Raw genomic sequence first — 27,469 nt, forward strand, 5'->3', positions numbered from 1 at the left:
TTGCATTGTTGTGAATTGTCTTTGAACCTAGCTAAATTTTTAAGGTTTTTTATCTAATAGTGAGTGAGATTAAAAAAATTAAATATATGAATATTTTGGTCTATCGCCATTGGCTTATGTATAAAAAATTGGAATAAAAAGTTTATTAACGTTTATTTATTGGTATTCATATTTCCTTATTATAGTCGTATGCTTATGAGACCTATTTTATGAAGAACCTACTATTCTGTGGTCTCTTTTCGTTAAAATCGAATTCCTCAAGTATCCTTTTGCAACCTTAAATTTTCTTCATCCGATAATTCATTTCAATTTAGTTCGCATATATCAAACTTTTGACATGACCCTCTCTCCAGGAAATCCCATAAGATGAGAAAGACCCTGGTGACACCCCCCCCCCCCCCCCCCGCCCAGAAAATTTTTATTACTAAGAAAGTCAATCTGTGAATATGCAATGCCAACCAGCTGGCAATAGAATGATTAAATTCGTTGTTAGACAAATAATAATAACTCCAAAAATGCTTGGGAGTGATGTTTGGTTTTCACTTAATCACCCGGTCATGCACTGGATATGCCTCAAGCTCAACGAACATGAGACTTCGTTTTACTATTCAAGTAATCTACGGGTTAGCATAGGTTTATCGTGGAATGTTTTGCGATTCAGCAGAGACTGCTCAGTTTAGACCTCTCTTCAGTTCACAATAAGAGGTACCCCCTTTCATTCTGTCAATAAATCCCTTTTTATTCCTTCCCTTCCCTCGCTTACTTAACATTGTCCCTTCCTCGTTTTAGGACCATAAAAACACGTAAAGTTCAATCTGCTATGATTGATCCCGCAAGCAGTTTCCCCGTCGCGTCCTCTTCGGCGAACAGTGTCTCGTGCCACGAAGTCAGTCGCCTTTTCTCACCCCCTGCATATTTCCCCGAGAGTTTATGTCAGCGATAACCTCACCCCGCCGAGCAGTGAGTAGGAGCTGGCTGATTTATGCCCTCGGACAAGCAAGGGTTTTTCGCGCGTGGTTGTTTGGGGGGGAGGGGGGAACCCTTTTCGTCCACCTGTGTCACCTCCTCGTGTCCCTTTCTTGTCGGGTGAGGGAGCGAGGACATCGATCCAGGGGTCAAAAGGGGGAAAATCGAAAGAGGCGAGGGGAAGATTTGGTCGCCCTCAGGGAGGAGGGGACAAGGGTCGCAGGTGGACCCTCCCCATGTAATCCCACTTTCCCCATTCCTCTCCTTTCGCCACTTCTTTTCTCTCTTGGGTGACACTGATGGACCACGGACGCCGGTTCTTGCGGGTTCGATCGCTCCTTCGTAAGGAATGCTGAGGCGGGCAGAGCCTCCGGTGGCCGTGAAAACGGGAGTCGTGCGCGCTCGGAATTGGCCCTGCTTCGATGTTGCCTGCGAAGTCAGTTTTCCGCTTCGCTTTTGGGTCTAGAATTTCTCCGTGAGAACAAGATACAGACCGATTTTAATTCAGCAAATGTACCCGCTTTTTAATGGATGCCTGAATTTTTTATCTCTGTTTTTCGTAATAGAAAATGAAAGAATAAAACTTACTTAAAAGTAAGGTTCAATTCTAAATTTAAATAAGCACTACCACGGTTTCATAACATATTTATATCTTCAAGTAAAAGAAGATTTAACTATGGGTAACCTGAAGTTTTAACCATGTATATGAAACCCGGTTCTTACCTAGTTATATATATAAAGTTCTATTCTTCTATTTTTCATTATGAAAAGGTTGCATATAGTTTTGCTTGAAGTTATCAGTTATTCCGTTTTTCGTGTTCTGACAAAAAATAACTCATTAAATTCCTTTTTGCTCACTTTTATGCTATGACTTTCTTTCTTTTGAACCTATCTACTTTTCTATTTATGTACATTAAAATAAGCATTTTTTTTAGTGTATTGTAACTTGTAAATCTAAATAACCATTCAAAGCCATCCAGAAGGGTTTGTACTTTTTATTGGATAAATGTAAATCTGTTGCGCTAGAAACACCTTCAACGGAGTTTGTGCTTCGTATGAATTTATTTCAGCGAGGTGTACCAATTCTGAAAGTCACCGAACAAATAACGGGATAGAATGGCTTCAGATAAATATTAATCCTTATTATAATGATCGTGAAATAGTTACTTTTGACACTGAAATGTACTTAGAATTCAGAGTGATTTTAAAAATATTGTTGTACTACTTAATACCTACCAATTAGCTTCATAAAAGTGTGCTTGGCGTTTTTACCGTCAATGCTTGAGTGTAGTTTTGTAATTAAATTTATCCTTTTTTTACATTTTGAATTAAATTGGATTATAATTTTAGCGAAACAGCAGTCTGTTATATTCCCAAATTCTTCAAAACTTAACCGCTTGAATAATTACTTTACAATTGTGGTCTCGTAGAGATTCTCTTGGATCTTCTTTCAGTGAAACCGCTTCATGGGCTAATAGATTTGGTTTTCTTCCCCTGAAAATGTGGTGAAATTTATCCCTGAAGACTGGAATGTATCTCTCTCATTACATTATTATTAGAGGGGCGAAGCTAGGAGTTTCAATTTTGATTACACGCTCTTCAGTCGCTTTATTGCTATCATACCTTTCCTATCATCGCTACTAATCGAAAAACACTCGTGCCAATCTCGCTGTAGTTTCTCGTCAAATAATCTCGAGACTCTTCGATGGGGTGAAATAATCGACCAGGAGGTGGATAACTTTGACATGATGACACGTGATCATTCTCTCCTATGCACTTATGTTTTCGGCGACGGAAAAGATATTCTAGCGATTGGAATGAAAACGACCTGGTGAGGAACGCCAGTCGCATTAAATACGAGCACCCTAGAGTTTGGGATTGGAAATAGATATCTTTTGGCCCAAATAGTCGCACGCTGGAGTGGATAGATTTTTGCGAAGATTTTTTCAAATCTGTTTTCCTAAGTTATTCTGCTACTTGAGCCATTGCTTTATTATTCAGGTTGTAAAACTCTTTAGGGATGTACTTGAAGTACTTACTAATGAACTTCTTTTTATTATTTCGCCAATTACTATGTAATCCAAGTAACTTCCAAGTTCAAGTAAGTATCGCTGGTTTTGTTAAAAGCCACAGCTCTTAGCTAAGAAACTGTCTCCTGTTTTTTCGTTAAAAATTGTTTTAGGAACATATGTTGGTCTTTTAAAATTACATTCGAGTTCATGGTATTTTAAAGTTGGATGAATTGGGTTAAGGGATAGGGGTGTGGGATAGGTTTAGAGCACATTTCTGTGTTTTGTGTTTAAGTGGGGTTTGATAGTCCCAGAGGTTAAGCTATAGTGTATCAGTATTGGCAAATGAATGCAAGTAACTTCAAGACGTGCTTAGAGCCTTTAAGATGCATACTGCCGCAGCCGCGAGTATTGAGGACAAAAATTGCTCGCTCTTTTGTTTTTATGGAACTACCAAGGGAAAGGCTGGGATATACCATTTTAGCGGGTAAAAAGTACTGGTCGCTTATTCTGAGGATTCCGGTTCAAGCTCAAGACTTGAAGAATGATTCATCCCTTGTAATACCTGCGATTAGTGAATTTTATTTTCGTTCGTCACCGAGCCACGCTATAAATTTCTGCTGACGTTTCGAGGCATGAGTCGCACAACATCATCATGACATTTTCATCTTAATGACTTGAACGACTTGTGCGTCTAAACGTCAGCATAAGTGGGTTTTTGTCCTGGCTACGCAACCGGAAAAGAATTCACTTATATCATTCGACATGAAAGCTTCAAATCATTCGTAATCAGCAGTTCGCTGCATTGTGTCAGAATGGTTCAAACTCCCATTTGGTCGGTAAAATGCTGTATAGTGAAACACCCTTGTTATATGTAATTGAAAAGTGCCTTTTCCTGCATTGAGGGGGATAACCTGTTATCTAATAAACCAATTTTGATTTTAATATGTCATAGTAACAGCTGGAGTTCAAAATAATACTTAATCAGACTTATATGTGTTAGGAGAAGTTATTAAATTTAGTCAGTTTTTCGTAATATAATTGTAAGGTTGGCATGTAAACATTTGCATGGATACACATGTTATTTTGGCTTCATCAGCTAATAAAAAAGGTTATTGTTCCGTTTTTTATACATCGAACATATTACTTTATTTTATTCTCTCTCAAATAATAATACTAGTAAAGCTAGAAATAACCATAAATTTAACAATATGATTGCAGTTGAAATTTTGCTAAACACAGTCAGATAAGTGTTTTAAATGAATACAATACGTAATAGTTAGTGAGTCCATTTCATTCTCGGCCGTATATCGCCTGTTAAATTCGTACGTAAGGTCTTGTGTCAAAGTATTTTCGGCGGCGGCGGAGATACCGTTGCGTAGGAAATGAAAACCAGCTTTGAGAAGAACGCCAATCGGATATTACACACACACACACAAACCTGTAGGTTTGGGATTGGAAAAAGAGACCACTCACTGAAGGCCCACGTAGCCACTCGGTGAAGGGGCAGCTGGATTCTTGGGAGAAGATTTCTCCCTTCTTTTTCTTCTTCTTCTTCTTCTTGGGAAGAATCTCTCTCGTACTCCATCCCTGGGAAAAGATGAGAAACGTGAGAGTGGCGTCGCTGGAGATTCCTAATTTGGAGTGGGTTACCTTGGCATCGGGAGGGTGGGCAGCGCCCTGAGCCGTCGCTTATTGTTGCCCTGGTCTCGGATTTCGCGCGAGGAGGAGGTGCCGTAGGATGAGCCTCACGGGAGGTCGCGCCCAACCACCGCTCCTGTATCAACGCAATCAGTTGATCAATTTGCCCAAGTTCCCGGGATGCGCGCGTGTAGGATGTGGTGTTAGTCGTGGCGGAAAAGAAATCTGGGGAAGCGCAAAGCGCGACAGGAAAAGTTGGGTTTTTGTGGGTGGTTACCGTGGAGACCGCACTGTGGCGCGCCGTTACATCGACTGAAATGAATGGAGAGATGAATAAAACGAGATTTTTTTCTCTCCCCCTCCTCATAGAAGGTTAGCTCACCACCCCTCGGGTTTTTTCTCATCCTGCCCTATGGATATATATCTACCTTTTTTCCTTTTCGCGTTCCCAGGGAACTCTTGTGCTTCCCTCAAAGGAACCAACTTCATCGGAAGCTGTTATTTGTTGCCTCTCGGGAAAAAATAAAAGGCTCAAGAGAGGGGAGGTGGACCTAGGGTCGTAGATCTATGTATCCCGTCTGGTCCGTGAAGGGGGACTGAATTCAAAGTGGAATCAACCCGTGAAGCTCTTTTATTTCTCCTCTCTGTTGTATCCTTTGTGAGGCAAGTTTTTTTCTCTATCGGTGATGTAACATTCGTGACAAAACGGAACCGATCGCCTAGAAGTGGAAAACGGACCATTTCATTTGAGGATTGGCGAAAGATTTTAATGACTGCAGCGGGCATACTTGTGCGGCTAGCAGGAAAGGTTATCCGTGGAAAAAGTTTCTTTCTAGTAATCCATTTTCCTGGGATCTAGACGTTATTACCTCAAGGAACGGAACACGGCCTTTGAATTTTTTGCATTAAATTGGCTCCAAGGAATCAAAAGGCTTCGAGAACATCTTCTTTCCTTTTTAGGCGCCTCACATCAGTTTTTAGAGCAAGTTGTAGATGAAATAGGGGTGTTCAATTCAACTTCACGCAAGCTAGCCTGCCGCCTTTATTTCGTTCTCTTAGAAATATGGCGCAAAGAAAAAGAAATCAGTACTTTTAATGATCTTCTGTGACGCTTCCTATAATTTTATTTTTTATCGATCTTCACCGGCACCGTTGATAATAATTCCTAGCTTAAAAGAAAATACCTGGTAATGTTCGATAAGAAATCTGCGCAAGTGCAGAAAGTTTTGACCAACGATTCTAACATCTGCTGTTCTAGCGTATGAGATACACCCTATGGAGCTGAAAATTAGTTATTTTTATGTAGGATACGAGCGTGCTGCGCCCGCTCCCAGCGGGCTTCCCCCGCTCTTTTCAATGCAGGTCCACAGAGGGATAGGCGCGTTTCTAATTTTAAAATGTAGAAAAAAAGGCAGGGTCTTATGTACAAATTTAATCGGAATGTTCATGTACAAATTGAGGTCAGAGGACATCTTTAAACACAACATTGGAAGTAATTACACTATCCTCTTTTCACATGATGACTCATACTTACGTATCAACAGGAGACTTGAATGTGGAATCAGCCGCATTTTGATAAAAGTTATTTAAAGAATGCGAGATATTGTTGCAAATGAACAAATGTATCAGTTTGTGCGCCGTTAACGTCAGGAATATTTACCGGTTTTTTTTTTTTTTTTTTTTAAGAAACCTATTTTAGGAAACAATAGCAATATTTAGGAAGTAAGATATGCCGTCGCAATTTCTCTGATAAATTCTGTGCGTTTTGGTACCTCATTTGTAGAGTTTGGTTGCGTATAAGTTGAGAAAAAGGTATCTATACAGTGGAAATAATATAGAAGATTGTTATTAATTTCCGTGCATTTTCTCTGTGTACTTTCCTGGAGGTGGGCTTTCTCTCTCTAAAATAATCAATTTGTTATATTTTCCCCCATTTCAATTTTCCATACAAACCCTTAAATTTATGAAACGATAAGGTCCAAGTGTTTTGTGTCCACAAGTTTTAAAAATAAACTATCACCGCTATTTCTTCCTTCTATTAAAAAATTGTATATTAAATTTATTTGTATTCTTTGTGTTTCTTGCGTCCTTTTAAATGTGTTGAAACCCATTTGTTTTCCAGATTGTGTTCTTTGACGGCTGAATGCAACCATAATATTTTCCTATTGCTATTTGCACAGCTATAATTTTGTTAAATAGTTCTGTTTCATTTCTTGTATTCATTAAATTCTGATCTTCTTGAAAAATGTCATTGTCATTTGTCATACTTAACTTCAATTCCAACGGTGCTCACAAATGGAGAAATGACCCTCCAAAATAACATATAAGAGAGAGAAGGGAATAAAATTCTTAATCCCATGCTAACGAGAGTGCAATCATGAAGTATTGTTGCACTATTGTGTATCGTTCAAGTTTCATTGCGTTGCCTTCGCGATTCGCGGGAGCGGAAAATGAGTTTCAGCCGTATATAACGTTTATCCTAGCCGCTATTACTCATCAGGCTCACCGCCTTATTCCTATATAACATTAATTCTTATTTGCTTTTTATGAAATGGATGATTATTTCACTCCCAAAAATGTCACGCGTTGTGGAGATTCGCTTCCAACTTTCCGATCAATCCCTTATTTATATGACATTAGTTTTTCATAAACCGCTCTATTGGTTGCCATCGACTCCTCCGAGTATATTGAAATCAGCAAATATTTTAGGAAATCGATCGATCGCCATTTTGTGCCAATTGAAATTGAACTCTGCGTGATTACTTTTCCGTATATATATTTTTTTAAATGTAAACTGTTTGGTTACTGTCGACAGGTTGTCATTAACTTGTTAATCAATCATTTGGAAGGTATTTCAATTGTGTTCCCCCTCTAATATCAGCGTTTATTGCCCTTTTTATCCTACAATGTTTCTTTCAGTACCCATCTACCAATCTTTGTGGGTTGCCTTCTTCTCCTAAAAGTATGTATCGTTTACCTCCCTGTCTCATATTTTCTCGTACTCACACACGCTTCCCGTCCTTTTTGTACATAATATAGCCACGTGTGTATGTTTAAAATATGTATATTTTATACATACACACGTGGCTTTAAAGCGTGCTGTTTCTCTAAAAGTAATTCCGTCACAAATGGATTTGCCCATGTACCGATCTGTTTTGCTCCCTCAGCCATCACAAATGAGAAAGATATTTTGTGAGGGTAGGCACCACGAAAGACCGAGCCCACACGCTGGCGGCAAAGAGGGTTGAGAGAAATTTTCGCTCTACCGGGTCGCCCTCGCATGAGTTGGGTACAGAATTTAGGCTTCGGGAGTTTGAAAAAGTTTTATTTTAATTTTTTCCCGTTAATATTTTTTTCAAGCATGTACCGTGAATACAATTTGGAAAAATAGGAGGTCCACCCTTGGAAATGCATGGGCGTGATAGAGGTTCGCCAGGTTTCATTTTATCTTAGGGTCGTATCTCTCTGTTCCTCATTCCTTTGGAATTTTCCCGGTTTTTTTAATGGTGGAATGTCGTTCATCTTTTTTTTACTTGACTACCCGTAAATAATTTTTCAAAATATTGTAATAGTGGAGAATAAAAGTGTGTTACACATCGATGAATTGCCAACGGATTAATTTTTTGATGTGTGATGAGGTCGTAGCGATTTTAGGTAACTTACGTAGGAGGAACGTACGTACACCGTTGCTCAAATAATAGGAAAATTAATATTGGGAAGGATTCATCAGGGAATGAGGGGAATGGAGGGGGAATGTGGAACTAAATGAGGGCTGGGAGTTCAGTAAAATGTCGTTCGAGATTTGGGTGCGAAGGATGATTAAAAGTATGGGATTGAGGGAAAGAAAGGTGAACGAAAGTGCTCGGCCTGTTTGATGAGGAGAGGAAGCTTCGGTTATACTGACGAAGACTAAGTACAAGGCTAGAAGTAAACACTTACTAGCGAGGGGATACTTAAATCAACAGGGCTGTTAACTCAGACTCTAAATCGCAAGTCGTTAAAAAAATTCGTTAGATGGGACGTAAATTTAAGTTACGACGAAAAAATCTTCCTCGTTCAGTTATTTCATCATAAGGTAAAGATAAAATAAATTGAAGTTGCTGCCCATATTTCTTGAGTTATTGACGTCATTCGAGTTCAAGTTTGTTTATTTCGTGAGGGAGAACCGCTCGTTGTGACTGGTCCCCAGAGTGTGAACAGCAAAAAACCAAGTGAGGGCTACCCAAAGATGGGAGGAGTAGCACGGAAGCTCTGATCCGCTTTGCTGGGACTCGTGTCGTTATCAACTTATCTACGATAGGGTTAAAGCCACGTTCACACCAACTTAAATTGACTTTACTTGGCGTAGCTATGGAGTTGAGCACTTGAGTTGAACGACGACTGGTTCACTGCAACTGTTGTAGGACGACTTATAAATGTCATTTGTCGAAAACAAGATCAAATACCTCCATGGGCGTACCCAGCGAGGGGCAGGAGGGGGAAGCTGCCCCCCTAGAAACAAAAATTGCAAATGCCTTTGAGGAAATAATTTTTTTTGAAGCAAATAATTTAAAAAACTAATAAAGATCTGTTACATTCTCCTTAAAATATTGATTTCCTTCGCTTTTTCCGTGCTTAAATCTTACCTACAACTTGAAAAACCATGGCATGCCCCACCCCCCTAGTTTTGATCCTGGGTACGCCCTTGAATACCTCTTGCAAGTCTCCAGTAGGAAGAAAAATAATTTTACCAATGGGCAACCACAAAAACTATTCAAAGTTATCTTGAATCAATTTCATGATTGATACACGGTTGGAGCTTTGATTGGTGAAATATTTCACTGGAAGTTCTTCGTCGTATTAACTCAACTTACGCTAATTTGATGTGAACAATTAAGGCCGTCGATTTTTCGGCGCGAGTAACTCTCTTCCGTATCTCATCTAGCGGTTTCCTCTCCCCTCAACGTTTGAAACACTTTGTATTTCCTCTGTCTACCCGTTCACTTCACCTTCTCCATGCTCCTCCTCACCTACATGTCTAACTCTTCTAGTTTATTCTGGTCGTCCTTCCTCAACATCCACGTTTCCGCTCGGTAAAGCGTTACACTCCACATCTTTACTAGCCTTATCTTTGAACTCTTACTCAACGATCCTCAGCTCTTTCCTATTCATGAACACCTTCTTCATTATCGTAATTCTCTTTCTGATACCCTATCTAGTAGGTTACTTTGAAAAAATTGTCAAGTTATATCAGCTAGAATGGGATCATCTAAATGAGTTCCGAGGAGACTGCTGATGGAGCGGAATAGAGCACCCTTAAAACGGGAATTTCACGCGCGTTGAGGGTATCAGGTGAGGTCGTCCTTCGCTGATTAAAGCCACCCAAGGGTCGAAGACTGTAAATTTATTTGGTCATTTATCGCCATCGGTGACTTGGCATTTACGTCGGGAATTCGAAGCCGAAGCAGTAAACTCTTATCGTAAGTGTAACCTCTGCTTCCAAGCTTGCTCCAGTTCAGTCCGCAAGAATTTACGGTTTTCATGAGTACATATATGTAGTCTAGAGAATGCGGTAAAAAGAATTTAAGATGGTGTTGTGTGCTGCAAATATTTTTACTGAATGACTTTTCTTAGCCCGTTGATTTATCGTCTTTTCGGTGAGAATAACACGTGGAATGGTACTGTTTGGGAATTGAAAATCGGGTGTTATATCATTCCTTTCGGCTTTTTATTAATTTCATTCTTACGGCGACGACTGCAATGCGAAATGTCAGTTCGAACTCAAAAATATTTTCCTTTGATATTTATCCTTTTTATCTACATGTTAGGTTTTTGACACTCGAGAAAACTCGGAGTTAATTTACATAATGAGTTTTTTATGTTGGGATTAGCTCCACTCATAATAAAATGTTCGTTTTGATATTACTTTTGTGAAATAATTAAATTACTTAATTTTATAACATTCAAAAAAAGCAGTAATAATTTTGAACTGATATCAACTTCATTTATACCTAGTTCTTACAATGTGTACGTATGGGAGTAGAAATGAAAAAACCTCTCTGAAGGGGAGGTAATAATTCGTCCACTCTCTAAAAATCATAATCTCTTCCTTCACCTTTCCCGCTATATTCTTTTAAATCTTTTAAATTCTGAGAATTACATGGATATTTTGCAATTTAAAATATTTCCAAATTGAAGTGAAAAACTAAACAAGTTATATTTTTATAAGAATATAGTTATAAAGTTTTACTGTAACCTGGATGGAAATGATTTTGCTTTTGGAATTGCGGCTGTTAGCCAATCTCGTCTCTTCTTTTTGGAGAGATGGTCTTCTATTTGTAGATTTGATCGGCCACACAGATCTTACTGCAGTGTACTATGGGTCGATAGCTTTTAAGACAAGTATTACGTTTCCATTAAAGAATGAATCGTGAGATACACATGAGGAGAACTCTTGTAGCGTGTCTGAGTACTAAATATAAAAATATCAACTATGTGTGATCGGTCCATGATCAACTTTGTAATTGGGACATTATGTATAAATGAAATTATGCTCATTTTCCCCTCTTTGGTATGTTTCATAGTGTGTGCGATTTGTTTTATTTTGAATGTGATCAAGCCCCCACGTTTTCCTTCGCTGTATCAATTTTCCTGTGAACGATATCGCTCTCCTTGTGCGGGTGATGACCGTCCAAAAACTTCTCACGTGGTGACACTGGCTACTTTTAGACACGAGACTGCTTATTTTAGACTTCGAAATTGATCGACCCGCCAACGAATCTCTTTCTAATCTAAGCTTTTTCTCTTCTCCCCAGTGAGAGCCTCTATCCCTTGTTTTCATCATGTCTATTTGTTTTTACGACTCTATGGGCGTCATAAGCACATTCGTGCAATGAAGGAAAAAATCATTAAAATCATTATGTTTGGTCCTGAAGAATTGTAGTTACTGAAAATAAAATTAACGTTTGAAATTTTTTAAGGATTTATTTTAATGATAGATCGGTTTGCACGTAGTAGTACGCTCCATTTCCGGTTAGTTTCCTAGGCAACGGTTCTCGGTCCCGGTTCTTGTTTCCTGTTCATAATCAAATGTATCAATGGCATCGCTTAATTTTCATTTGTTGATTTTCAAACGCTATAATGGACTGCATTTAAGCTATTATGTAACTTGTAATATGGCTAAAATAATGCATCAAGTTGTCTCATGAATGCTGGGTCCATTTTATCTCGTTATTTAAATTTTTGTATATTTGGGTCGAGGAAAGTTTTTTAACTGGATTTTGCGCGGATTGTTTTGATACCGATATTTGTTGTTTCAGATTCTGCTTCTAAGCCCTAAAACTGGTGGAACAGAGAACGGTGGCACCGAGCCGACCCAACCCAAATTTTATTCTTTGTTCCTCGCATGCTGGTATTCAAAGAGAAATAGTGAGACATTTTCATGATAACAAAAACCCTGATCATAATTTCGCCGTATAAAGATTTCTGTTTAGGATTAACCGACTCTTTACCCATAGCTTGGGCAAAATATTGAACAAAAGAGACGCCAGAGAACATCGCTCACAGAACCGCAAATACCACAACCAACTATAAGAATTAATAGTGTATACTAAAATATGTAAGCTCGTATTTAATCACCGTAATCTCGAGTTTAGTACTGCATCATAGACAATTTCGAGAGTCTATGAAGGATTCCTAAATAAATAGAATGTTGGGTGTTGGAGATGAATTCAAAATTTAAATTATATATATATGGTATTTCCTATTTAATTGTTGTTCAATATAGATTACTAGATATGTAAATGCTTTAACTTTTCAATTTTTGTTCGTACATCGTTTTTTTATAAATGCGGCTTCGTTTTAACTCATTTTAACAAAAATGGCCTTAAGTAAAAGGGAGAATGATGCATGAAATAACCCATAATGACCCATTACATGAATATCCCAGTCCTTTTTTCCGTTAAGACATGCAACCAAAAGATAATTCGAAAATCTATTTTGAAACCTAGCACAGTTTGCTAACTCATCTCAGGATCCCATATGTGGTAAGGATAGAAACTGTATTCCTTCTCGTCGGTCACACATGTCCCACTCGGGATTTTGCAGTCGTCTGCAAAACTGGGCTATTCTTGGGGAATGCGCTACCCGCTCTTGGGAGGGTGCTTTTGCTCCTCTAGTGATCTGCGCACTTGCTCTCGAACAACCTCCTGACACACATCCCCCCTTCTAATATCGTATTCCCTGTTTGCTAAACCATTCTTTTACTGTAGGGTTTGGAAAAAAATAGATCCCGTATTACCTCGATGCGATGACGCACGTAGAGTTGGAGAATATATTTTTTCTGATGAGCCATCTTTCAAGACTATCGGAAAGAAATGTCAAGGCCAAGTGCCCAGGCCAGTTCATTGTCTACTCATGTCAGTGTTTAATTCACAATCAAAATTTTTCCAAGATAACCGTTTTCCTCTTTAAATAAACGTCTTTAGCCTTACGTGACTGCTTATGGTTGTAAAAACTAAACATTTGCAATGCTTTATTTATATTCCCATCGTATCAGGCTGATAATCAGTGGCAGTGTGGTTTAATTTTCAGCGAAAACATTCCGTAGTGCAAATAATTACTCTACCTAAATAAAATTAGGGGAATTTAGGGTTATTAATGTCTTACCGAGAGTGCGACCGAGTAATACGCGTTGCCTGCATATTAAAAAATATTAGCTGAATATTTAAAATAATATAGTGATTGTGTGTGTTATAAGGAATTAAAAGATTTAGTTCATGAAAAAGGTTTTAATAAATGAAAATATTAATAATGGTTTTCATAATTTTATCATTAAGTTCTGTATTTGCATTACCAACGCACTCATTTTCTAAAAAAACCGTGTGAATCATTTGGAAATGTATTGGAAGCAAAGAAGGTCTTTTCCCATGCAGATATGACCTTAAACCGTTTCAATTTTTTTGCTAATTTACTGATCAAGGGAGGCTTAAATTGAGCGTTTTACTAATCACCATGGCCTTCCTCAATTCCCTCACTGATTGTGGAGTGAATTTACTTCTTCTTTTCGGTATATAGCCTTGTATTCATCACTGCCCACGAATTGCGTTCTCTTCCTCCCACTTATCATCCTACTTAACATCATTTCCTATTTCATGTCTTTCAACACCCCCTTTGCGCTTAGTACCTACTCTCTTTCCCTCCGCGCCATCTGTCTCCTCTAATCTCCTCTTGTAGTTTCCTGTCCTTACCTACCATTTCTAGCACTTCTTCGTTCCTGCGATTCCCTAAGAAGCTGAATTTCTATCCAGCTCAACGTTTAGTATTCATGGAGAGAGACTTCAGATGGGTCTCAGTGCGCAAAACACGTCATTTCCCCTGCATCCGGTCGCGAATGTAAACAGAGATGAAATACGGCTTGCTTTACTTTAATAGTAATAGTAACCAAATGGTCGAGAGAACATTCTGAAGAGCCTAAACTCTTTTTTCTTTCTATCAACTCACCTAACTTCCTCGTTTTACCCTACATTTTTCCTTTAATCACGGTTTTCAGTACCTCCCCGTACTAATCACGACTAGGCAGCATTCCCTCCAATCGTACCCTCTGCCTCCACTACATCTCGTCCCGCAGATTTCTCTCATTAACCTTCATAATTATCACTTATTCGCTCCATTTTCTTCCATATGTTTTCATCTCTAGCCCATCTAGTCTATTTTTATTATCCTTCTTCGGCGGGAAAGAGCACTTCTGCCTCATTCCATCCTTACCATCGTCTCCACCCTTTATCATCTCAATCTTCATCATCGATGGTCAACAATCCTAAGATTGGTTTTACGCAGCTCACCACTCAATTCTCCCATCAGCTAATCTTTCAACACCTACAAATATCTTATATTTCACTTCCTTCTTTACCCGTTCCTTGTATTTTATTCGAGGTCCTCCTCTCCCGTTCTTGCCATACACTGCGTTCTGGCCATCTACCTGTCCCTCGATGTGTGTCCGCCGGTCTCAGTGGCGGCGGGGTAAAATCGTCGCCTGTAAATCCGATGGTTGCAGGTACAAGTCCTGGCTAGGTAAGTTTCCTCCATCAAGGGCATGGATTTTCCTGCTTGTACAATTGTTAATTGTTAGGATCCTGGATGTTTTTGGCTGTTTCAGCGTGTGTTGTAGTGAAATAAGAAATATTGTCTTCGTACACGAAAACAGCGAGGGCGATAGCGGATACCCTTGTCTCATACTTCGGCCTTTGTTTACCCGCTTTAATTCTCAATTCAAACCGTAACTTATTGTGAAAATTCAGAGGTGTACTTGTTGCCCGATTACTCTCCTCACCGCGAAATGAGGATTTTTTTGCTCTCAAGCTTTCCATTCATTTATTTCAAATTTATTTTAAGCATATAATATCATTGGATATCCTTTTTTTAAATTAGGCAACCGAAATTTGTATTAATATTGGCCCCCGCCCCTAAAATATATAATCTATATACTCCACTGCAACAGAATTCAAAAGTTACTACTTCTTATGTTAGATGCAGGAATCCGTTACAGCTGAAGTTGGGAGCATGCAAGGATAGGGACTCCAGTTTGGGTCCTTAGCGGACAAAACACGGTCATTCCTTTCTTTCCTCGCAAAACGTAAACATAGATGAAGTACGGCTCTCTACTAAATGGACAGGTGATCGTTTTCGGTGGGAGGGGAATGAGTGAAGGATTTGCGGGGATGACATCCGTGGACGATGTCAGATGGGAGGGGGGAGGATTTACTTGGGTTTGTGTCGCTTGGGGTGGGGTGTAAGGGGGGTTGAGGATTTTGGCTCGAGCAATCAGGCAACCCCTCCTCCTCTGCGTGCATTGCTTTGCTCTGGGGAGTGGGGGTAAACGCAGTGATCTTTGACGTAGGAAATCCCTCCTTTCACTGCTGCATGCCTCCCCATCTGCCATAATGACTCTATCCTTACGCCCTCATCCGCGAGAGACTGGGAGGTTCGTCGAACCCACCCCACCCCTCCCCCCTCTCTCCCTCCTTCCCCTCCTCTCTATCATCCCTCCCCCCCTCCTCCTCCCGGGGTCGCCTCGCCTACTCCGAGTCCCGGCCGCGCGGCGTCGACACCGTCGCCGCCGTCGCTACTAACCCACTTCTGCGCGAGACGGCGTCTGGGTCGGACGCGTGCGTCCCGGGCGTCTTGTTGTCCCCGGTGGTCGGCGGCAGGGGGTGCCATGGGGCCACCACCTCTCTGAAGGAAGCGGACACGAAGATAACCCGGCAGTGCACGGATGTTATCATCAACCACATCCCCGACCGAGAGGTCTAATGACAAATAAGTGTCCTTGCTCAAGACAGGAGTGCTCATTCCCGTGTTGTGGTCTGTGATCGACTGTTCCCACCGGCTGATGAGGATATTTTTGTCTAAAGTTGTATCTATCCCGGTTGTAATTGTTGTGGGAGGTTGGCAGTGGTTGTTGGATCGTGAGACGTACTCATCACCGCGTTTGTTGTCTCTAGTTGTGTGCCGTTACCGTTATTCTGTGAAAGACTGCTGGCGATACCTATTTGATGGGTACTCGTGCCTGTGAGGTGGATTTGGACGTGATTGTAGTGATGAATTCTTCTGTTTTTTTGATGACCGCGCTGGAAATCTGACCGCATTTTTAGTAGTATTTTTTTTAAAGGATTTTCGGCCTAATATCCGAAGACGTTCCTCAGTGGTGTGTTCATTGTCCCTTACGTCAGTTTCATCTGCTCTTCCTTTTTTTGTGTTCCCGTGTGAGTCTTGATCTTTTTTCTTTGGTGGCGTGGCCGAGGCGATGATGGATATGGATGGCCAGGCGGATTTGGATGAGGAGGAAGAGGAGGATTTGGATGAGGAGGAGGATGAGGAAGGAGGTAGAGACGAGGATGACCGCGGCGTGGAGGGCGACGACGAAGGGGAGCCCGACGGGGCCCTGTGGGACGAGCTGGAGGTAGGGCCGGCCCGCCGCTTAATCACTGCTAGTGTGAATTCTGTGTGACCATCATCGGCATTTAATCTCACATTTTTCGGAGTGTTGGAGTATATGTGGAAGAATGATGTAACGCTCGTCAACTTAAGAGTAGATTTACTTAAGAATTAATATAACTATATCTAACAAAAGTTAAAATTCCATTTAAATTTAATACTGTATGACCTAGGCTTCGACGTGGCATATCATTATCTGGTGAACTTATGTGAAATTGGCAAAATTTAATTATGTTAAGTCGATTCCATGGAGTCACGCCCGAGACAACAAATTATTATAATTAAGAATGGGCCAACTAAAGAAGAGATATTTTGTGGAACAACGTGGCAGGTAACATAATCACTGACTAACGTTTGTTATGACTCTCAGGGATTTAATGTCCGGTTTAGGTTTAGACAAAATGTATCATTATCAAGATAATGAGTATCATTATAAAGATAACGAATATTACTTCGTTCAATCCACGTTTACAAAAATCGGACCGGCCCGGATGTCAATGATAATAACGTAGTTTGTATAAAGATGGGTTGGTTATTAAATTCGGTGGGACACATGGGCGTTTTTCTATGCTTGTGTTTCCGATCTAACGCTCTGTCGACAAATAGTTTTATTAATTCTTTGTGACCATCAGCAGCGTTTTCTCTCACATTTTCAGCCAGGACGAACAAGGAAATGGGTGGAAGAATGATCTAACGCTGTTTTTACGAGTGATATGTTTGCATTAAGAGGGAGAATCACTGCCTACAAACCGCTCTAATTTTGTCTGTTTTCGTGGGGAATGGCTCATTTAAAATTTCCGATATCATCTTCAAAAATTCATTTTTTATATATTAATTATGAAAAACATTTTCCTGCTTATATAAAATATACAATTAGTGAATTTGGAAAAATAATGCGGCGAAATTTCAAATTTGAGGGACGGGTACTGTGCAACATTTCTGTGTGATATTCATCGGCGTTTACTCGCTCATTTTCGGCAAGGGCATGAATGAAAGTAGGTGGAAGAATGATATTACGACTTGTATGTATGCTTTAAGATGACAAATCATTCCCTCTAAACCGCTGGTATTTTAGTAATTTTTTGGAGCGTTAGTACCCTAAAACTTACCTTAACGCCTTAAAATTTTAAGGTTTTAAAGAGTAAACCTTTGTCTACATTTTCTGTATCTCAAATTAAAAATCAAAACGCATTACAAAATACTTAATTGAAATTTTCAAATTCGAGAAACTGGCATAAGCGGATAATCTGAACGGGTTTATGGGTCTACTTCATATGCCACGAAAATTTTGGTTCCGTGATGTTAAGTTTTAATGAGTGATGCATCATAGAAAAACACCGGTCGACCGGCCGTGATACGTCGTCTTATATGGTATTTCTTCTGGTTTTATCGTTCAAAGTGCATGATGCAGTGCATTCGTCATGAAAAGTACTTGTTTCAATACTCACTTTTTTTAAAGGATACAACCCGGCATTCGGCACAGTTGTGTTATCATCTGGGCCCAGACTCGTCTTGAAAACCAAGTCCTCTGATAATTAATGACTTAGCCTAGTAATTTTCATTGAAATTGTCGTTAGCTTCCAAGCATATAATCTTAACGTCATCACTCATATTTGATGCCACTCATAATTGAAATCCTTGATAACTGTCATCATAACTTTAATGAAAATTGACCCGGGACGTTTAACAACGAAGATCGGGGACTGAATCTGGATAGTATTAGCGAGGAAGTGCGCGGGAATTGGTAGGTTAATAATCCAACGCTCCCTTGACGAATGACACCGATGAATAAATTACACGAACTCAGGCCTCAACTTGCGTGTGCTGAAACCATGTAATTTATTCTTCGAGTCCATGTATGTATGCGGTAGTTACATCGACCGATTTCATGTTAAAGTTTTGTTCCGCATGTTCTATAAACGTATTTGCATCTCTATTTGGCTCATATTTGTGCACTGGTTCAATAACAAAGAAAAGCAAGAACATATATCATCCGAACAGAATCCGAGTTCCGGGATTCTAGTTTCCCGTGTTTTGCCTTTCTGGTAGTTCTCCTTGTTCGATTGATGTTTGCATGTTGTTACTTGTTGTCTTTAAGGAATATAAAACGTGTGCGTGTGAAATATTGGTGCTTGATTCAAAAGAAGTTTATGTCGCTTTTAAGCTGTCTGTAGACGCTTATGGAAAAGTTTAAACACAGCCTAAGGTAACCTAAAGCGTGATATGAATTTTAGTTTTGAAATTTGAGTCTTCGTAGAAGTTAGTCACCCTGTATCGCATGCCTTCGTGCAGTGAAAATACTGATGTGAATTTTTTGTACATTCATTGAAATATTTCTGCCAATATCCGATCCATAATTTTGGCGTAGTGGGAGTTTTACGCGGTGGTTAAAATTCAATATGCAGACTATTACATTGGGAACAGTTGACTAAATGTATTAATTTTTTTAAGAAATATTCTGGCCCTGACTCACTGATACGTGATTCTTAATGTTCTTTCCTTGTCCTAAAATTACTTCAGCTTGCAGTGCTTATGATGTTGTTCTTTCCATTTTCGCCCTGTTCGTCTTTCACTTCCAAGTGCCGATGCACTGGAAAATTTATGTGCGCATTCAGTGCCCACGGAGGGCAACTAGTAAAAGTGTTTTTGGAAAGACGGATAGCGCCCATTAATCGTTATTACATGGAACATCGTTGGAATCAGCGAAGGGTATCGCGGAATAATTGGCCCCCTAAAAATTTAAATCCATCGGCGAAGGCGTTGCACTCATTGCCAAGTTTTAAGGTTTTTCCTCTTCGGGAAGTGAGCATTCTTCCAGCGAGACCAGGAAGTCAGTTAACATTGGGGAATTCCCCCGGTTAAAGTTTTGAGGGATGGAGTGAGGATTTGACCTTTTTGTATCCAGAATTCGATGTTTTTTTAGTCCATGAGAAAACCGAAAAACATCCCGAAGGGGTGTTACTTCCAACTATCCTGTTATGTTGACGATCGCTTTGTTATATTCCTGGTAAAAGTGTGTGTGTTCGATGCACGATAAGACTGATAAAAAATCAAACTGCTCTGCTGTTAAAACCTCTGCATACCTGTATATTCATGTGACACTCAAGTGATTGCATCGAGATGCCTGCTGAAACTCAGTGAAATTTTCGTGTGAAAAAGAATCGACGCAATATGAGGGAAAGCTAGTATACGCTTCTTGAACAACTTATTGGAAAACTTTGTCCAAAGTTTTTAAGCCTATGGATTTTCTGGTTTCGTCGCATTCGTAAATCTACAATGTGACTTCCGTCTGTATTGGTATGTTCTTGAAATTTGCAAGTAGAATTTCGGAAGTAGTGAATATATATTCGATTATTCTGTTAATTAAAATTATTCGCTCTTTAATTTTATATTAACATCGCATTTAATACAAAAGATATGAAATAAGATAATTTCCGGAAGCTATTATCATCACGCGAAGCTTTCGTGTTTGTATGAATTTATTCAACAAGACACTTGATGGTAAAAAACTATATCGCTTGCTGTATAATGTATCCCATTCAGTATTTGATACTCTTCATTGTTTTGCTATTCATCAAAGCTAGAGATAGCCCTTCATTTTTGTCTCTGAATAGAGTCTCTATTAATGTTGGTCCCGCTGCAAAATGTTTCTGATAGAAACGTATACCTAAGGCTAACAAAGGTCTAGGAATTTCAACCCATGTGTAATAATTGCGACACTCCCCTGACCATAATTGCTAAGTGACGATGTGCGGAATACATAGGACCGTCCCTTAGATGCACGTAGGTCTGATCTTTGGGGATGTGCTGCATGAGTTTTAACTATCATTGACCGCATGATAAAATTTAATTTTTGTCGTAGAATACTAATTTATTTTGCGTTCTTTTTTGTATAATTTTCTGCGACAGTTTTATGACAATCTAAATAACTTGCACAATTTTTCAAGTGAATTTAGGATTGTGTTGAATAGCCTTAGCTGTCAACATACCGTTCATAAACCTTCTGCTAGCTTTTAACTTTTGAAAAAATACCAAATTTAATAACTAAATTTAAATTAGAAGCATTGAGACACTATTAAAAACTCTGATATAAAAATTATTTATTCCTTTGTTTAGCATAAAAGCCATGACAAAATCAGTGTGTGGTGCATAATGCAACAGAAACCCACGTCGATCTTATGGCTCTTTCTCTAATCCTTGTTTCTGTACGTTTCGTTATCCGTTCAAAACCAAAAATAGAGATATTTTATATGTTATCTTTTTATCCAACTCCGACGACCCGAAACCTATTTTCTCAACTGCGTTGGCCTCGTTTGGTATTTCTGTCCGCTGGACTCAAACCGCGTCGATTTCGTCAACCAGGGACATCTCGGCTGCCGTCGAATGGGGGAAGCGATTCGTAAATTGGGTTTAAAAATAATTATCAATCAAAATCACTTCCATACTATTCCTTTTGCAGAGCCAGCCTTGGGGCAGGATTCTGTGTCTTGCTCGTTGCGACAATGCCCCGGGATCGTAATGAATATCAGGTCAGAAATAGGTAATCAGCGCGTCTGAAATTGCAGTTCGATCACGCGATAAATCGTTTCAACGCACGCTAATTTAGGGCGTAATTCGAAAAAGGGAATCTCATGGCCAGTGTTAAGATATGCTATTTTATCGTACCATAAGCCTTTGTGGCGTTATGTACAGACAGAATCGCGGCCCTGGTTTGCATATATTTACTACAGATGGGCTGCTGTATTATGTACCGAGTGTTTCCAATAATTCTGTTCCGGTTTGTCATTGTGTCACTCTTGATATTTCTTTAGGGCGTGATCCGGCAGAAGAAAATTGTGTGACATGGTTGTATTACCGTGCAGAATCATTTTATATGCGTCGGTAAATCCTCAGATCATCATTCATACTTGTTTGTTGTGTACGTGCTACCGCCTGTTTCTTGGATTATTTATTATTTACGTACCACGAAAAACAGCGCTGTTATTGGCCTTAAAATCGGGGTTTAAAACATGTTTACAATTAAACGTATACGATCATCCATGTTCTGGATAGGGAAAACCTACCCAGGCAGGATTCAAACCTGCGGTCTTCGGATTGATTGGCGAGGACTTTACCTCAGATAAATGAATATTCTCTCTGCTAATTCCTGTCATTAATTTTCTGTTTAAAAATTCTTTTCTTTTGCCCAAAAATACGTTTTTTTCTTGTTAAAAATTTTTAGCCAAAAGTGGTAGAAAGCTTTTCTTTTCAGGATTCGAAAACATATTTAATTCTCTACTGTTTTTATTTTGATTAAATTTTGTGAATACTTATGGGTTTTGAGGCAACGACTGCAGAAGCCTTATGGAAGTGTTTAAAGTGCACTGGGTGAGGTTTTCGTGGGCAGGTGCTGGGTTAAGGACGACGTTTTGAATGGGGAGAATTGGTATGAAGGGATTACGACAGACCTTTTAATGCATGCTTATTTTGAGTAACACAGCTCATGGTGGATCCATTGGCATAAGCATGAGGTAGTAGAATGCGTCGAGGCTGGCCTGGTTATGTAATGTCTAGCGGCGTAGGTTTCACCCATATTTATGTGTTAGCCCATAGTTACTTTTTTTATGCTAACGGTATCAGAGATTGTTATCAGCGTGATGATTCCCCCGGTTCTACCGTTCTTTAAATGTTACAGTATTAATTCGGGTGTTAAGAGGACTCGTTCGTAGACCGGTTGTACTTCGTCTTGAATTTCATAAGTATTGTTCGTTTGAAATTTACGCCATCTTCAAAAAAATTAGGTATATGCTTTGCGTGATATATCACTATGTATTCCCCGTGAGTTGAAAGAAGCATATTTGCATTCTAAGCATTTAACTGTATCCCTTTCGAAACTGAGGCTAATTCCGGCTAAATATTTTACGAGAATGAAACTTGAAGACTGTTATACTGAAGTAAACAACAGTTTGTTCATCATTATCGGTGCTGCTAAAGTGGCAAGAACATGAGTACCCGTTTACTGGAAACAAAACTGACTATTCTTGGGTTGTTGTTCACTACCTATGACTCACGAATTACTTCTTGGTTCGTCCAATACAAAATCATCATCCTTTTTTATGGTCACAAAAATTATACTCTGGGAAACAAAATGCAAGTAACGAATAAGGTACAATTATAATTTTATGCGACTAATGAGAATTTTTATGATGTTTGCTGAGGAAAATATTAAAGTAAAATATCCGTATAACCTTCATATATCCTATTATTTCGAAATAAAATTGAAATCATTGTTAAAAGTTCCTCTCTTTAAAATGAGAACTAATTTCACATGCAAGTCCCAGCAACAATTTCGCTTCGCTGGAATTGGAACGAGTTGCCCTAATTAAGTGTTTCTCTCCTCCTCGTGGCTCGTATCTTTTCGTATGCCCGCGAGGCAGAGCGACACGTTTTACCCCGAAGGACTGGCCTCGCGGATAAAGCGAGCGCGGCGTCCGATTAAGATATCTCCGTCCCCGGGCAAGTCACAGCCGCGCCATGCACCGGGACATAAGTTCACCTCAAGTCTCGGATTATGAACTAATTGCGTTAAGAGGACGCTTAACTCCCTCTCAAACGATTTTTTCTTCGCGTATTAATTTTTTTAACTCGCTTGCTACTATCTTTATGGGACAGTTTCAAAATTAAACGTTGTTATATTCCGCACAGTTTTTATTGAAATCTCTGCGGGTTTCGACTCTTTCAAATCGTTATCAATATGTAAAAGAACCTCTCGATAATGACTTGAAAAGCTCGAAACCGGTAGAGTTTTCAATCAATAGCGTGTGGAATATAACAACGTTTAATTTTGAATCCATCATGTCACCATTCAACTAACATTGTAAGTGAACTCGCGAACTATTGATTTGATTATCGTTATAGTGTCATTGATGTTTCAGTTATCGAGTAGAATTTTCACATTTAGTTTTCCAGAGGGAAGAATGACGCCTCGGTAGCTAAAGCACTCGTCCGGAAATGGGGTGGTCCGGGTTTGAATCCTGGTCAAGGCGAATGATTTTTTTCTCTGTAGATTTTTCGCACAATTTGTGCATTGCGTGTGACTCTCGTAAAGTTATTACCGTGGATAGTCCCTGTATTCTAAAATTATCGAGTAGAACCTTGCAAACTTTTACTACTATCTCAAATGTGAAAATTTTAACTTTTTTCTTAATGGAAATATCACATTTGAAATGCAGGGTCGTGTTGACAATGGTCTACCCTATTCATTCATTTATAGCATTGCAATCCTATGATTGGCGTACTGCAGCCCTCCATTTCTCCTTATCCTAAGGTTGCTCTTTTACCTCCCCTAGGCTCTTTTTTCCCGTATCCTTATTGATGCCCTTTATTGCACTATGTTACCAGAAAATTCGAAGTGAAAACGTATGTATAATTCAGCAGTTTCTGGGCGAACAGAATGAATTTACTTTTCTCGTGATTTCGCGCGGGTGAGAAAATCTAAGTTAGCCGACGTTTCTGGTGGAAGCATACGTTTAGACTCGTAAAGCGATATGAAATAAGTCTGGCCGAGCGGGAATTATGATACCCATCAAGTTATATTTGAATTATTCTGCCTCGTATGGATAATTTATGTAATTGTATCTGTGTATATTTCACCTTCTCTATTCTTCTCCTAATTCGTCTCCAGCAATAGTGTAGCCAGTATTTTGAAATGGGGTTGGTGGGTTTTCACCGGAGATTTCGGGAACCTTCCGGGTTGTATGGAAAACACCTCGGGACAAAGGGGGGGGGGTCTTCCCGCGGAAAACTTTGGGAGTTTTGGTGTTGAAAACGTGATTTTTAGGACTCAGAAACAGTAGTATTGAACGAGTATTTATCAAAAGTTATTTATTGAGGCTATCTTACTCGTTTTGGCGCCTCTTTTAAAGAATCAAAGTGGGGGGGCTTGTAACCCTGAAACCCTCCCCCCCGACGCTACGCCACCGGTCTCCAATGCCTTCACCCTCTCCTCATCCTTTCTCTGAAACTTCTTTTCCTTCCAGTAAAAAACCACATTCCAGACTCATCGCAAGATTTTATTGACAAGGCAATGCCGGCTTCGTTGGCGGCGGGGTAGTGTTTGCCCGTTGATCCGAAGGTCACGGGTTCGTATCCTGCGTGGGTAGATTATACCTGTCAGGGACTGGATGTGTTTGAGAAACAGATTTGAACGTAAATCTCGATTTATTGAAAAATAAGCAATGCATTTAAAAATAACCACTTACCAAAAAGTTTACTTCACAGCTTTGATGAAATCACAAAATGCAATCACCGCGAAAAAAATCCTCTCTTTAAAATTATTGCTAATTTCATATGCAAGTCCCAGCAACAATTTCGCTTCGCTGGTATTGGGAGTGGCCTTGGAATTGAAATTGGGCCTTCTATACAACCTATAGCCTTCTATACCTGGTTGTATTTAGCCGGCATCGGTGGCGGTGGGGCAAAGTCCTCGCCTGCCGAACCGAAAGTCGTGGATTCGAGTCCCACCTGGGTAGACTGCCCCATCGAGGGTTTGGCTGTTCGTGTGCGAAATGGTAAATTTTATGAAACCCCCGATGTGAAAGCCAAATGGCGCTGTTTTCGGTGGTGTGGTAAGAAGTAAATAAAAATAAAATAACAGAATGTCCTTTAGAATGGACTCTCTAAGAATGTAGCCTAAATTCCGCCCATAAAAATTATATTTATTGCTAACGTTTTTGAGACGAATGTTATTCCCGTTATGCCTCACGTTCCAGTGCCATGGCACCTGGATGCGTATCTTCCGAACCTTTCGTCGGGATATGTTGGGCAATCCTGTGGGGAAATTGTAAAATGGGAGGAGGATGGCATGGAGGGGATGGGTTAGGCCGGCGGATCCGCTGCGCTCCAAGGAGCCCTTTCCACTGCTTGGATCCGCTCGCAACGGCCGGATGCCCTTGCCCTTTACGCAGCTGTGGTTTTGCGAGCTAACGACTCCCAGCGCGCCACCCCACGCTTTTTGACGAGCCCCGGCTTGACGAGGCGACCCCCAGCGCACAGTCTGTGCATGGTGACGGTGTGGCTTGGCTTGTTGTCTTTCTTTTTGGGACGATTATGACGAAGAACCCTCGCCCACGAGTGTGCCGAATGTACACAAATGCTGGAATACGCAGATGATTTGATATCCGAATATAAACGCAGCCTAGTTCCTGCTAGTCTTATCTGACGAGGGGTGGTGTCCAAATGTCACCACCAGATCGCGATCAAAGATCTTAGGGTGATAGAAATTTTTAAGTTACGTGTTTTTGCTTTTCTGTCATGCGGCCACTAGTTTTCGAGATATCGGCGCCAGGGGTGGTCCCGGGTCCACCCAATTTTTTTCGGCCCACCCTCTGGCCCACCCAAATAAGACGGAAACAATTCAGTATCGAAGACGAAAGTTAAACTTTATCGTATAAAAGTAAAATAAATTGTATACAGTTGTAGCCATAAGGAAAACCACTATGTTAAGTTGCCAAACAATTTTGTATTGTTCATCTTAACTCCGTGACATAAAATAAATACGCTCGAAATGGATTTTATGACACAATTATCCACGTTAACTCGAGGTTAAGCCCACTCATTTTAAAATCTGGCCCACCCATCTGACACATGCTAGAGCCACTGCTGCTAGTTACTAGTTAGCTAGTTATATCGTATTGTATAGCAGAAACTTCTGCAGTCTTTATCAGTCCCTCTTCCAGCCACTGTGGTATTTTTTAAATGTCTATATTTCCTTCTCTAAGTCAACCAGCAGGTTGAAACACTGATTTAGTGAGCATATCTCGTTATTTCCTTCTGTTTCCTCCGTCATATCTTCTTCCATCAGCACACGTGCTCCTGCGCTCCAATGGATAGGTTTTCTTAACTGTTGTGGAGATTTTGTGTTGTATATGTCTTTCCATGTCTTTAGACCTCTTGCCTATATGTACGAGATTTTTACATTTTCCCCTTATTTCAAATTGCTATTCTTAATTTACTCAAGTACATTTCTTCAACTTATTCCTAGATTTTATTCTGTATTATTTTGGAATTACTTCTTTTATCGCAATAGCGCTGTGAAAAAATTGATTGTAAACTATGGAGGAAGCTTGTTTGAAATTTGAATTCATTGTTAAAAATTTATTATTGGACATGGACTTTTCCATGCATGTTATTTTCAAATATATTATTTACTTCAATTATAGATTTTTTAGTTTCTAGACTCTTCCTTTTAAAGCTCGCGCGACTGTAGAAAAAAAGTCTTACTAGCATAAATGGCATGACATTACTTCTCATATGTTTGGACTGTGATTAATCTACAATTATTATGCTCAAGCTGCTAAGTGTCGCACTAACTGCAGAGCGTCGAGAAATAGGCCATTACCTGGTGCTCGCTAACAGTATCAGACCGACATTGTTAATTCAAAAGCAGGGCATTAAGTGACAATGCTTCAGGACAAAAATCGGATTTGTAGAAATATATTTTTAAATATGTGATATATTCCTGAAACGCCTGCACTAATAGAAAGTTTTTTATGCAGGCACCGGTGCAGGAAGAGGAAAAAACAGTCTGCAAGCAATTATTCATTTATCTTCTGTGTGGTGTCTTTCTAGTCATCTGCCCATTTCCTTGTCTCTGTATTTTATAACTTTCCGCTGCTTTGCTCACTACTCCTCCCTGTATGTTTTGCGAATACGTGGCTGTCATTAGTCTCTTCATCCACTCGCTGAAACTCGCTGGTCATCGAAATTATGGGTCTAGTGCCATCTCCCCTACGTAATTTCGCTATGCATTCAGTGTAGCCTGAAAATTAAAGTTGCCCAAAAGGATGCGAAACGATTGTCAGAAAAACCTATTCTAAGAACGTGAAAAATGTGGGTCCGCT

At 39.7% G+C, this 27,469-nt stretch overlaps 1 protein-coding gene across 1 annotated transcript in view; it reads left to right on the top strand.

Moving 5' to 3' along the window:
* Positions 1–15,762: 15,762 nt before the first annotated feature.
* The window catches only part of LOC124161438 (PH and SEC7 domain-containing protein-like), an 86,308-nt gene continuing 74,601 nt past the window's right edge, over positions 15,763–27,469 (top strand). The window contains exon 1 of the mRNA XM_046537757.1: positions 15,763–16,554. Within this exon, the coding sequence (XP_046393713.1) occupies positions 16,399–16,554 (156 nt within the window). The 5' untranslated portion in view covers positions 15,763–16,398. The remainder of the gene's footprint in view (positions 16,555–27,469) is intronic.

The sequence above is a fragment of the Ischnura elegans genome, chromosome 6 (assembly GCF_921293095.1).
Source record: "Ischnura elegans chromosome 6, ioIscEleg1.1, whole genome shotgun sequence".
In the NCBI taxonomy this organism is placed as follows: Eukaryota; Metazoa; Arthropoda; class Insecta; order Odonata; family Coenagrionidae; genus Ischnura; species Ischnura elegans.